The sequence below is a fragment of the Euprymna scolopes genome, chromosome 22 (genome assembly GCF_053919585.1).
Source record: "Euprymna scolopes isolate OS-2025 chromosome 22, ASM5391958v1, whole genome shotgun sequence".
Classification (NCBI taxonomy): domain Eukaryota; kingdom Metazoa; phylum Mollusca; class Cephalopoda; order Sepiida; family Sepiolidae; genus Euprymna; species Euprymna scolopes.
In genome coordinates, this window is record NC_136503.1 from 62,462,914 (window position 1) to 62,477,319 (window position 14,406).

Consider the following 14,406-nt stretch of genomic DNA (forward strand, 5'->3'; position numbering starts at 1 on the left):
ATATATATATATATATATATATATATATATATATATATATATATATATATATATTGTCACGACCTGGTTAATGGATGACCGAATTGATTGGCAATCAGATCGAGACACAAAAATGTATTTTATTTTATATCCAATGTCTCATAATTATCTTCGGTTAATCGTCAGATGTCGGATCAACCAGCGAAACATATCGTTAAGGGGAATGGAACAACAGAGCAATGAATGACAAAACAAACACTCAATCAAAGTTTAAAATTCAAGGAAGACTTTTATGTACAAAAAGGAAGAAGAAAAAGCTCCGATAAAAAGAATGAGTGAGATAGACGTATTTTGGGGGATGTTTGCCAGATGTATGCGACATGCAATTACAGTACAATATGTATAAAATTTTGTGGATAAGAAAAGATATTGGCATGAGATAGGCCAAACTTAGCTGTTTTGTCCGTTAGAGTAAACACGGATCATAAGTTCGCAAACACAATATCCAAGAAAAAAGTTGAGATGGCGAAAGTCTATCTTTTCCTCGAATCTTAGTTCCAAAGAAGAATATATGTGAGTTCAATCGACATTACGATTGTATTTGAATAATAATCCGCAATTTAATTAATTCAAATCTCAATCAGATTAAATGTTGAGTTCAATCGACAATACGATTGTATTTGAATAATAATCTGCAATTCAATTGATTCAAATCTCAATCTTCGATGAGGTTCGATTCTCGGAGATAATGTTTGTACACCGGGCTGTATCGCTTCTTTTCGCCAACTGTTTATTTCTTATTTTTAAATCCCTCGTGGTCCGCTTTTTCCGCCACAAATGTTCGCTGTCTGGTTGCCATGACGACGTATTTCCGCTCGTTACGGCGATATTCACACCCAACCTCTGTCCCACTTCCCTCAGCCAAGTGTCTGCCACGCCACATCATTTACAGAGAGAGGGGGTTATCTGGTTGATTAGGTCTTAGGAAGAGAGAGAGAGAGAGATAGCGAGATATATATAGAGAGTAAGTAGAGAGATTGAATGTTCGCTTTGCTCTGACGTCACATCTCCCCCCCCCCCTTAAAAGGCCGAAAACTTATTTTTTCTTAAATGACGTTTTCGGATATAGTATGACTTATTTATAGGCGGGATAATGCATCCGCCACTACGTTCTTTCGGCCTGCGATGTACCTGGGAGTTTTTAAGTCCAAAGGACATGACGCGATATTGGAAACTGCCTTCCGGCGTAACAAAGGCTGATATTGCTTTGGCCGCCTCGGATAGAGGTACCGCCCAACATCCTTTAAGTAAGTCACATTTCGTTAGATACTTAGCATTTCCTATTCGATCTATACAGTCATCCATTCTGGGTATGGGATAAGCATCTGTAGCTGTTACTCGATTCACCTTTCTGTAATTGGTGCAGAATCGCTTCGATCCGTCTGGCTTGTCTACGAGAACGCATGGAGATGCCCAAGCACTATAGCTGGGTTCTATAAGATTATGCTGTAGCATATAATCCGTCTCGGCTTTTATCAGCTTAGCTTTATTCGGATTCATCCGGTAAGGGTGTTGCTTGATGGGCTTTGCATCTCCTACATCGATTTCATGTACTGCTATTTTCGATTTGCTAGGCACGTCTCCGAATAAGCATCTGAAACTTTTGATGAGCTTCGATAACTCCTCCCGTTCTGTTGTGCCCAAGTGATCCAATTTCTCCCCCAGCTTTTCCAAGATTGCAGAATTCTGAAGTTTAGGTGATTTTTCTTGGAGCACGTCATAATAATCATGACTATCACATGTTTCGCTCTCACTCAACTCCGGTTCGCATGCGGCTATTTTTGCCATTTCTTCATTTCTACTATGATATGACTTCAGCATATTTATGTGGCATTTTCGAGTTTTCCTTCTTCTATCAGGTGTTCCGATGATATAGTTTAGGTCACTGACCTTCCTTATAACCTTATAAGGTTCTTGGAACTTGGATTTGCGTGGATGGGTATTCGTTGGTAATAGAAGCAGTACTTCGTCCCTCACTTCAAATTCCCGTTGGATCGTCTTTTTGTCATATCTTAATTTCATTTTGGTTTGGGTGTGTTCCAAATGTTCCCTAGCCAAGTCGTTTTCTTCCCTTATCCGTTTTCTCATCTTCAGTACGTATTCCGACAAATTCGGTTGTCTTGAAGTGTCCACCAGCCATTTTTCTTTTATTAGTTTTAATGGTCCCCTTACTGAGTGTCCGTATATCAGCTCGAATGGGCTATATCCGAGTGACTCTTGGGTAGCTTCTCTCGCTGCAAACATAACGAAAGGTAGTCCTTCATCCCATTCTTTTTTACTCTTCGTGCAGTATGCTCGAAGCATGCTTTTCAATGTGGAGTGGAATCGCTCGAGCGCCCCTTGGAATTCAGGGTGATATGCGCTAGCTCGAATCGCTTCGATGCCCAGTTGTTCAATGGCCTGTTGAAAGATCTTGGAAGTGAAGTTTGATCCTTGATCCGATTGTATTTCTTGTGGCAAACCGAATTTTGTAAAAAAGTTCACCAGAGCTCCAACTATTTTCTTAGATTATATGTTTCTTAATGGTATAGCTTCTGGGAATCTGGATGTTGCGCACATAATTGTAAATATATATTTGTTTCCCTGCTTTGTTCGGGGTAGGGGTCCTACGCAGTCTATGATCACTTTGCTGAATGGTTCGCCGGTGATAGGTATGGGTTGTAATGGAGCTGTAGGTATGTTCGAATTAGCCTTTCCCGCTATCTGACACGTATGGCATGTGCTGCAAAACTTTACAACATCTCTTTTTATCCCTGGCCAGTAAAAGTGTCTAGTTATTTTGTCGTAAGATTTATTTATCCCCAAATGTTCCGCTAACGGCATCTCATGTGCTGTTTTTAAGATAAGCACCCGGTAGTCCTGAGGTATTACTATCTGATCTCTATTTTCCCAGTCTTCGATATGAGGGGTATTCTTCGGTCTCCATCTTCTCATCAGGATCCCATTGCAGATATGATATTCCGAGGTGCTAGCATCTTTTTCAATATTCCCTTCGGCCAAATCGAAATATTTCTTAAGGCTTGGATCCATCTTCTGTTTTTCGATAAGATCTTCCGTAGTGGTTTGATCACGTAAGATGTTGTGTTCGCCATCTTCCTTTCTTGTCGGTATTTCGCGCCTTTTCTTGATCTTCCCGCAATTTTCTCCTGATTCTCGCGCCATCTCCTCTGGCTGCCTATGTTTTTCCTCCTCCACCTCCTCCTCTCTGCTACGTGTTCGAGTTTGTGCGCGCGTCACCACTCCCGCCCTTTTCTGATTTGGGTTTGCTTTTGGCGCCCATTTTCTGACCTCCCTCTGTTCTGGTATACCCGTAGCCATTACTCTGGATCCAGCTAAGTCGTTTCCTAAAAGCATATCCACGTCCTCGATCGGTAGAGTTTCGACTACCCCTATTTTTATCATTTTCGAAATCCATTTCGACTCGAGGTTTATTTGATGGATTGGGATTTTCGTGACTTTTCCGCCTATGCCTTTAATTTCGACATGTTCACCCGTATCGGATCTTCTTCCTTTGAGGAGTCGCCTTCTTAGCAACAGGGACTGTGATGCTCCTGTGTCTCTCAGTATTTTAACTTTCGAGATGTTCCCACCATCGTTCTTCTGTGACACTAGTCCCATAGCTATGAATGGTTTATAGCCGTCCTCTATTTCTTTTCGCGACACTATCCCCTGGGGTGTGGTTTGACATTTCTCTTCCCGACTGAATTGATTTCTACAATTCCTGGCTATATGGCCGATCTTTCCACAATGGAAGCAAGTTATCTCCTGCCTTTCTCTGCCTTTTATCGGAGGATGGTTTCTTGCTGGCACACTCTCGATCGGTGTATAGTGGCCTTTTCCTCGCATGGTTGGTATTCCCGCGTAGCTGTGCTTTTCTTTGAACGTCTTATGTGTCAGGGCATGTTCATCTGCTAAAGTAGCTAATTCGCGTGCAGTTCCAACTCTCCTCTCCTCTACATAAAGCCGCAGTTAGTCACTCAAGCCCTTTTTACATTCTTCGATGATAATTAATTGTTTCAGCTTTTCGTAGTCTCCCTCCGCTCCCTCGGATGCGCTCCATCGGTCGAAGTATGTTTCCTTCTGTCTAAGGAATTCCGTATAGGACTGAGTTTCGTTTTTTCGATAGTTTCGAAACTTTTGCCGGTATGCTTCTGGTAATAGCTCGTATGCCGCCATTATCGCCCTTTTTACCGTCTCGTAGTTTGCACATTACTCGATCATCAACGACGCGTATGCTTTTTGCGCCTTGCCGCTTATAACGGTTTGTAATAGCATCGTCCACGTGTGATTCGGCCATTCCAGATTGATCGCTGTTTTCTCGAAGTGCTGGAAATATTCATCGACCTCTTCTTCCTTGAATTTTGGTACTAGCCTGACTTGCTTCGCTAAGTCAAATTCTTTATTGCCTGATCCAAAATTTCTTTCTCGGAGTTCCAGTTCTAATTTCCTGGTTTCCTGCTCTATTCGGGCTTTTTCTATCTCTGCTCTGGCCATTATTTTTCCCCTCTCGAGCTTGATTTGTGCTGATGTCACTTCTTGAGGTTCTACCTGTAATTTGTCCAGTATCTCGTCCTCGAATACATCGTTGTCGACCATGTGTTCTGCAATTATCTTATGAAGATGAGCTTTCCTCATAGATCGTCTGAACTCTAATTGGAGCTGTTGTCCTATTACGAATGTGTCGTCCTTCTTCAATTTTAATAACTCCTCCGCCGATGGGTTTCTTAAGAATTCCTCTACTGTAGACATTTCTACTTCTGCTCGTTTCCCCAATTGACAGATTTCGGATAAAGATAAAAAGTAATGAGAATCCCGGACTGAGCCCCCAAATTATGTCACGACCCGGTTAATGGATGACCGAATTGATTGGCAATCAGATCGAGACACAAAAATTTATTTTATTTTATATCCAATGTCTCATAATTATCTTCGGTTAATCGTCGGATGTCGGATCAACCAGCGAAACATATCGTTAAGGGGAATGGAACAACAGAGCAATGAATGACAAAACAAACACTCAATCAAAGTTTAAAATTCAAGGAAGACTTTTATGTACAAAAAGGAAGAAGAAAAAGTTCCGATAAAAAGAATGAGTGAGATAGACGTATTTTGGGGGATGTTTGCCAGATGTATGCGACATGCAATTACAGTACAATATGTATAAAAGTTTGTGGATAAGAAAAGATATTGGCATGAGATAGGCCAAACTTAGCTGTTTTGTCCGTTAGAGTAAACACAGATCATAAGTTCGCAAACACAATATCCAAGAAAAAGTTGAGATGGCGAAAGTCTATCTTTTCCTCGAATCTTAGTTCCAAAGAAGAATATATGTGAGTTCAATCGACAATACGATTGTATTTGAATAATAATCCGCAATTTAATTAATTAAAATCTCAATCAGATTAAATGTTGAGTTCAATCGACAATACGATTGTATTTGAATAATAATCCGCAATTCAATTGATTCAAATCTCAATCTTCGATGAGGTTCGATTCTCGGAGATAATGTTTGTACACCGGGCTGTATCGCTTCTTTTCGCCAACTGTTTATTTCTTATTTTTAAATCCCTCGTGGTCCGCTTTTCCCGCCACAAATGTTCGCTGTCTGGTTGCCATGACGACGTATTTCCGCTCGTTACGGCGATATTCACACCCAACCTCTGTCCCACTTCCCTCAGCCAAGTGTCTGCCACGCCACATCATTTACAGAGAGAGGGGGTTATCTGGTTGATTAGGTCTTAGGAAGAGAGTTAGATAGCGAGATATATATAGAGAGTTAGTAGAGAGATTGAATGTTCGCTTTGCTCTGACATCACAATATATATATATATATATATATATATATATATATATATATATATATTTATATATATATATATATATTATAATAATCCCCCTTTAATAACAATACTTTGTATATATATATATATATATATATATATATATATATATATATATATATATAGAGAGAGAGAGAGAGAGAGAGAGGGAGAGAGAGAGAGAGATACGAACTATCGTTATTAAAGGGGTTGGTTGGTTGGTTATTTTTGTTGTTGGTTAAATTGTTATTTAATACCGAATCCAGTGAGTTTGAAAAACAATTTTTTAATAGAATATATTTGTTTTCTTTAAGTCGGTTTCTATTTAACCCATAGTTGGGACCCTACAGGTACGACCACACCGGATCAGAGTGGACCTGGAGGCAATGGCAATTAAATGCTGGCTCAACACTCCCCAAAGTCCGCAAGCTGTGGCCTCACCATCGGATATAGTTTAAGATCATATCCAGGACCTTATTAAAGAGGGATTATTATATTTTTTTTCATACATTTTTTTTCCTTTTAGAGATTAACTCTAGGTTATTATCTTTCAAACACAATCAAAATTCAAACGAAAACTTTAAATATATATATGTGTGTGTGTGTGTGTGTGTGTGTGTGTGTGTGTGTGTGTACTAACAGTTCAGCCCAGCTTTGCTTTTTATATTACTCTTCATAACTATATATATATATATATATATATATATTAAAAAGTTTGTCTCATTTCCAGGTAACCTACATCTAAAATTTCAAGTCTTTAGATCCAAAATTGGCGGAGGAATTTTGTAGAATCTGCAAAAGCCAACTCTTTCAACTTTGACCTTTGTGCAGCCAAATTTTCCCCCCAAAACTGATTAAAATGTTTGCCGCATGTCTGAATATCCGTTATGTATAAATTTCAAATGTTTAGACCCATAATTGGCTGAGTAGCTTGCTAGACACCGCAAAGGTCAATTTTTTAACTTTGACTCCTGCTGAAATTAACCATTTAAAAAGCAACTAAATGGCAAATCTGCCCCAAAAATCCGGTATTATTTTACTTTAAGGCCCGTCTCATGTTCGTATATAACGAAATATTTTATTGTAGATTTCAGTGTACTAAAAACGAATCTGCAAACCGTTTCCGTCGCAAAAAGAAAGTTTTCATGATATGAAGAAATTACTTTTTCGAAAAGTGGCTGATCACTTTTCAATTTGAATTTAACTTAGAATGAGCACCCACTTTCTGACCACCTGAGAGAGGAGCATTTTTCTGTATGGGGGGCGACGCCCCCCCCCCCGTTCCTCCAACCAATTTAAGCAGGTAATTTTAAAGGATTTTCCAAGGGTAGAAAGAAAGCCCCACCCCAAAAATCGTGGCCACAAAGTGGGTGATCATTTTACGTTAAATTATTATGGAAAAGTGATCCTTCACTTTTTTAAACTAACATTTCTTCATATCTTGGAAACTACTCATTTGCCTTAATTATAAAGGTTATTTTCGTTTACAGCGACCCCGAAAACCTATAGGAGTGGTAATTTAAAGGAATTTTCGAGGGTGGAGTAATTCCTCATATTTACCTTTTTTTTTCCAATAACATAAGAAATTAAGAATTAGACAAATTTATGGTGCTAATGCACTTACCGATCCGTACTATTTTTTAAATCGTATTTCCAAGTTTAATTAAAGTTTTTTATTATTATTATTCAATTGTATTCTAAATAATGTTAATGCTTCTGTACTGTTCCTTGTCTGCTTAAGTTTAATTTTTGTTTATCAAATTGTTAGGTGAAAGTCCAGAATAGTTACAAAACACCCTCTTCTCCCCATGTTAAGAATGGCTTTTTAAATAATAACGTTATTATTTCAGCACGGATCAATAAGTGCACGAGTACCCAATTTCTTTAATAAAGAAAAAGCATTCATATTTTAGAATAGATGCAAAACTCCCTCCCCATGTTAAGAATAGCTTTCTAAATAACGGTATTATTTCAGTACGGTACCTTCTCTGCATAAGTACTATCTTTTGTTTATTAAATTGTTATGTGAAAATATAAAATAGTTACAGAACACTCTCCATTTCCCATGTTAAGAATGGCTTTCTTAATAGCGTTATTTCAGCACGGTACCTTCTCTGCATAAGTACTATCTTTTGTTTATTAAATTGTTAGGTGAAAGTATAGAATAGTAACAAAACGTCCTCCCCATGTTAAGAATGGCTTTCTAAATAACGTTATTATTCTATTATTCTATTATTATGGTACTTTCTCTGCATAAGTACCATGTTTTGTTTATTAAATTGTTAGGTGAAAGTACAGTACTCATGCAGAGAGTGATCCGTGTTGAAATAATAACGTTATTATTTAAAAAGCCATTCTTAACATGGGGACGGGAAGGTGTTTTGTACCTAATCTGTATTTTAACCTTACAATTGAATAAAAAAAAACATATAATAAAACTTTAATTAAACCTGGAAATACGATTTAAAAAATAGCGCGGACCACTCTTTGCATTAGCACCAAATATTATTTAAACTGTACTTTTACCAACCAATCTTATATCGAAAAATTTAAAAAAAACTCAAAAAGCAAGCGACAAACTTTTTTTTGCCTTATATAATAAAGAAAAAATGTTTAAATTATAAAATTTGGAAGATAAATAAATGAATTATGTTTTTTTTTTTTGTTGGTTTTTTTTTTTTTTTACTTATCAAGTAAACAGAAAATGAAATCTTTCGTCAATTCGTGGCTGTGAAATGAATCGAACCGGAAGTTCAGTTTTATCAACAGACCAGATTCGCACTAACGGTTACGAAAATATATTTATTTTATTTAATATTTTAATAATTCGCGAGGTAAATTTATTTTAATAACATAAAAACATCCCTCGACTCTAAAGATGGGTTGTCTGAAAATTTCAAATAAATTGGTAACGTAGAAATATGGTTTTATTCAGTTTTAACGAACCAAATTTACATTTATATATATATATATATATATATATATATATATATGTGTGTGTGTGTGTGTGTGTGTGTGTGTGTGTATATATATATATATATATATAGAGAGAGAGAGAGAGAGAGATAGGATGCAATATATAGTAATGATTTAAAAAGTATTAAAAAAAAAAAAAAAAGACTCATACGCCACCACCGAGAATCGAAACCAAAACGTTCAGGTCACGATTTATTTTGCCTCTGTCGTCAATGACTGGGCTATGAAAACATGTTTACTGCAAGGCTAAAAATGTAAACATGAACCAATAGCTACTACGTTATGCATTCGTAATGCCGGCGTTCGACCTTCACCTGACAAATTTCATTTTTTTTAATTTTCACACTTTCGCACCGATTTTTCCGGGCTAAAACACAAATATAAAGTTTTACACGGATTCAAATACCTTATATATGAAGTTTCATGTCCGTAGATCTAAAACTCGAGGAGGAGTTTGGTAGGCAAAATTTGTTAAACAGTTTTGTGTTTACTATAAACATATTACGCAAATATAAATCATGTAGAATATCTTCATTAATATAATTGTACGTCATAGTTAACTAAAGATGATCATCCCATAAGAAAACCGAAATAACTAACAGGGAATTAATTAAAATGAATGTTTAAAAGAATATGCAAATAAGCTAGATCTTTTGCTGGTGAATGCAATTCCACAACCCATATATAAGAAAATTGTATTTTCTATTTAAATAAATAGAAAAGATGATTTTTAATATGAATATCAATACACGCAAAAGAAAAACGAATTTATTGGCGTTCAACAAAAAGATAGATCTATAACAGACGTGCAAAAATTGCATATATATATATATATATATATATATATATATATAGCGCTTTTTATTATAGAGTGGAGGATGGTTATGTTCCTTCAACTCCATCTACGTTAGACACACGGTCAGTTTATAGTGAAGGTCAAGAGAGCACTCTGGGCGTACACAAATAGCCTGTTTGTTCCTAACGCCCGTCCCTAGTAAGGACGTTTCAGATGACAGTCGATAAAATCTTACCTCCTCTTTCTGATGGATGGAATATGCCAGAGGATGGAATTATGCATATAGAGATCAAATTCTCTTAACTACTATACCAGATAGATCCCCCAAAAAATGTCCGCAAATTCATTTTCCATTATTTCTTAATTCGTAATTTTTATCAAACCTGTATTTAACCTGATTACGCAATTTCTTTCAAGATATATTTTACTCTATAAGAAAAAAAAAAAGATATAAGTTTTGGGTTTTTTGTTTTTTTTACATATTTCATTTTAAAAATCTTTATTACCAATAAATTTCCAATGCAAATTATTCTAAATAAAAGTTATAAGTATTTTAAGTGACTGTAAATGTCGGTTTTCAGTAAAGCAAGAAAGGGGCCGTAACTTAGCGCCTTTCGCCTTTCAATAAACAAGATGTGTGACGTCTTATTACTTTACTCATAACCAATAATTTTTGAAAATTAAAATGCTTATACTTTCTATTAATTTTTTTTTTTTTTACGCTAAGATATCAGAAATGACTTTCCTTTCTACTTCTTCTTCTTCTTCTTCTTCTTCTTCTTCTTCTGTTTGAAAGACAGCGAAAATAAATAGCACAGTAGAACCCCGGGATACGGCATTCAAAATTAGTAACAAACTATAGTACAGTACATAATACACATGTATATAATCAAATCAACATTATAAATAACACCGTAGGGCGGTGTAAATATTGTTACTAGGGGCCGGAAAAACATCGTATTGTACATCGCAACCTGAAAAAAAGTATCCTAGGGCAACCGTATCCCGGGGTTCTACTGTATTCAAAAACTTCAAACCATGTGGGTGTGGGAGATTCATTCAAATGAGGTAGCCAAGACTTGCTTAGAAAAATGAAAGAAGAAAAGAATGAATGAATGAATGAATGAATGAATAAAGGTAGTAGTAGTAGTAGTAGTAGTAGTAGTAGTACCAGCGGTCTAAACCGACTGCCTGATGAATGTCATTCGTGGGAAAACCTGTAAGCGTGTTATTTCTCATTACGTGGGTGGGGTATTTTTGCCCGACTAACGTGCCAACATTAAAATAGTTTGCATAGAAACAGAATAGTACAAAAAGACGCCCTTCCTCGTGTTAAGAATGGATTTCTAAATAATAACATTATTATTTAGAAACCCATTCGTAAAATGGGGCGAGCTGTGTTAACTATTCTGTACTTTTTGTCGAATAGTTTTGTGCTGCTTCATGTTCAGAATGCAATAACCACAGGAATTACCTTCTCCTTTCAAGGAACAGGGTATTGCCTGTCGCTTGAAGCGCCCTCATTAGTAGAGATGCTTCAGGCCACAGGAAATAATTCAACCCACACTGCTGAAAATTTGTTTTAGTAAAAAAAAAAAATGTCGTTGGAATAAGAAAAATGTGGTTCTAGTAAAAAAATTTGTTTCTAAGTAAAAAAAAAATTGTTTTAATAAAAAATATTTTCATTTAGATAAATATATGGTTCTAATAGAAAAAAAATGCGTTTCTATTTAAAATATTGATTCCAGTAAAAAAAAAAAAAAAAAGTTAAAAAAAAAATGGCATTTCTGCATTACGCGGACGGCACCATTTGGGGGGGGGTCACTAAACTGTTACCAAGTGGCACTTCTCGGTCAAAGAACAGGGGGCGATAACTCATACTTTTGGTGAAATTCTTTGGAAACTATCTTAAAATGGATTTTAATTCCTTAAATATGCACAATATTGCAATGTTGATGTCGCAACCCTGGGAAATAATAAACTTTTTTCCTCGGCCACAGAGCAGTGTCAATGTGGACACGAATTCTGCTGGCGCCGTGGAAATAGACGAAAGCCTATTTTCACGGCGGGCGTGTTAGACGACAAATTGGTGGTTACGAACCGGTCACCAAATTGGGAGTTTTAGTGATCGAACCGTCCCAAGATGCCGCCACATTAATTCCGATAATCAAAGAATATGTGAAACAATTTTAATTAAATTCAAAAAATGATTCGGAAAAAAAATTCAATTTTGCTTTAATTCGACAATTTTCTTATTAAAATTAGTTTTATTTATTTAATTTTTTGCGCAGAATTTTTCAATAAATGTTCTTACAATTTTATATTGATACATTTGTATACAATAAATGTTTTGGGTTTTCAAATATTTTTGTGTTCAGAAAAAAAAATCTTGTTTGTTTATTATTTGCTGTGTTATTTAACCAAGAAGAATTTTGATTTATCGCCCCCTACAAATGACGCTGTCCGTGTAATGCAGATGTGCCAAAAATTGGTTCTAGTACAAAGAATCTTATTATAGTAAATAAATGTGGTTTTAGTAAGAAAGTAAAAATGATTGGTTCTAGTAAACAAAAATGGTTCTAGAAAAAAATGTGTTCATAATATAAAAGAAATGGTTTTAGCAACGAAAAATAGTTCTAGCAAAAACAAAAAATTGGTTCTAGTAAAAACAAAAAATGGTTCTAGTAAAAACAAAAAACATGGTTCTAGTAAAAACAAAAAATTGGTTCTAGTAAAAACAAAAAAATTGGTTCTAGTAAAAACAAAAAATGGTTCTATTAAAAACAAAAAAATTGATTCTAGTAAAAACAAAAAAATGGTTCTAGTAAAAGCAAAAAATGGTTCTAGTAAAAACAAAAAAATTGGTTCTAGTAAAAACAAAAAAATTGGTTCTAGTAAAAACAAAAAAATTGGTTCTAGTAAAACAAAAAAAATGGTTCTAGTAAAAACAAAAAATTGGTTCTAGTAAAAACAAAAAATGGTTCTAGTAAAAACAAAAAAAATTGGTTCTAGTAAAAAAAAAATTGGTTCTAGTAAAAACAAAAAAAATTGGTTCTAGTAAAAACAAAAAAATTGGTTCTAGTAAAAACAAAAAAATTGGTTCTAGTAAAAACAAAAATGGTTCTAGTAAAAACAAAAAAAATGGTTCTAGTAAAAACAAAAAATGGTTCTAGTAAAAACAAAAAAATTGGTTCTAGTAAAAACAAAAAAATTGGTTCTAGTAAAAACAAAAAAATTGGTTCTAGTAAAAACAAAAATGGTTCTAGTAAAAACAAAAAAAATGGTTCTAGTAAAAACAAAAAAAATGGTTCTAGTAAAAACAAAAAATTGGTTCTAGTAAAAACAAAAAAATTGGTTCTAGTAAAAACAAAAAATGGTTCTAGTAAAAACAAAAAAATTGTTCTAGTAAAAACAAAAAATGGTTCTAGTAAAAACAAAAAAAATGGTTTTAGTAAAAACAAAAAATGGTTCTAGTAAAAACAAAAAATTGGTTCTAGTAAAAACAAAAAATGGTTCTAGTAAAAACAAAAAAATGGTTCTAGTAAAAACAAAAAATTGGTTCTAGTAAAAACAAAAAAATTGGTTCTAGTAAAAACAAAAAAATGGTTCTAGTAAAAACAAAAAAAAAATTCTAGTTTTAAAAAGTGGTTTATTCATTTCTCAAGAAGCTGGAATGCATTTATGTCATTCCGACATCCGAACAACGTCCCAACCCAACTCATTCCAGATTCGAATTCAGTCCAAAAATTGCGATTATATAACAGCTGACATCCGTTACATTTTAAGATGGTGGGAGGCAGACGAGCTTGTAGTGAATTTTTGAAGAGTTGTAATGCTGAGTCCATGGAATCCGATTTCTTGAAAGTTAAGAAAGGGGGAAACTTCAACTCTATTTAAAATTTAGAATATATTTAGTTATTCCCCACTGCAAGAACTTAGACACTAGGGTCGGAAAGTGGAATTGAGAAGTCAGCGCTCCCCACCCCCGGGGGGAGGAGCACTCTGGCCTTCAAAAAGTGCCTGCGCGCCCCCATCGGCATTCCCCCGGCGATTAGCAATACACTAACCGCTTCTCAAAGAGAAAAGGCAAAACATGGCACGGTGGACCTCCTAGAATGTCACCGAACTAAAATCCCACCGCCAAATGAATAGAGACCGGATCATTACAGCAATGGTCTAATATCTGTTGATTTTGGGCTCAAAATAAAGATCCCTAGACACGCACAATCTTCGAAAATGCTCCAATTTTTCAGATTAAACCACAAGAGGGCCTTAAATTTATCAACATAGAGTGTTCCTTAATGTACTGATAGATCGCGGTTCAATTCCTGGGCAAGTCATAGCAAAGACTCGAAAACTGGTATTCGATGCCTGCTATAGACTCAGCATTATAACAGTCTGGAGAAAAACAATATTGGGGTGGAACAATATATTTGTCGCCCTAAAGAAAACAACACCATATATTATATATTATTCACATGTACATGTATACATACAATATGTGCTAAAAAAATTAACCAATGTCTAAATTATTTTCCTGGATAATTATTTTACATAAGTGCGGAGAATTTATTTTTTATTTTTTTATCCTTCTTTTGTTTGATTACATTCGGAGAGTGGAAGATAAAGGCGGGTTCCAACAAACAACGTGTACATTTATTGTGTATTGTTTTAGAATTGTTGCATTTATTGTGTATTGTTTTTAGAATTGTTGCATTTATTGTGTATTGTTTTAGGATTGTTGCATTTATTGTGTATTGTTTTTAGAATTGTTGC

At 35.1% G+C, this 14,406-nt stretch overlaps 1 protein-coding gene across 1 annotated transcript; it reads right to left on the bottom strand.

Annotated features, from left to right (window-relative positions):
• Positions 1–2,428: 2,428 nt before the first annotated feature.
• On the bottom strand, positions 2,429–4,521 carry LOC145243786 (uncharacterized). The gene has a single exon (XM_080106824.1). It carries the CDS (start codon positions 3,883–3,885, stop codon positions 2,548–2,550), a length of 1,338 nt encoding a protein of 445 aa, XP_079962950.1. The 5' UTR covers positions 3,886–4,521; the 3' UTR covers positions 2,429–2,547.
• Positions 4,522–14,406: the final 9,885 nt, after the last annotated feature.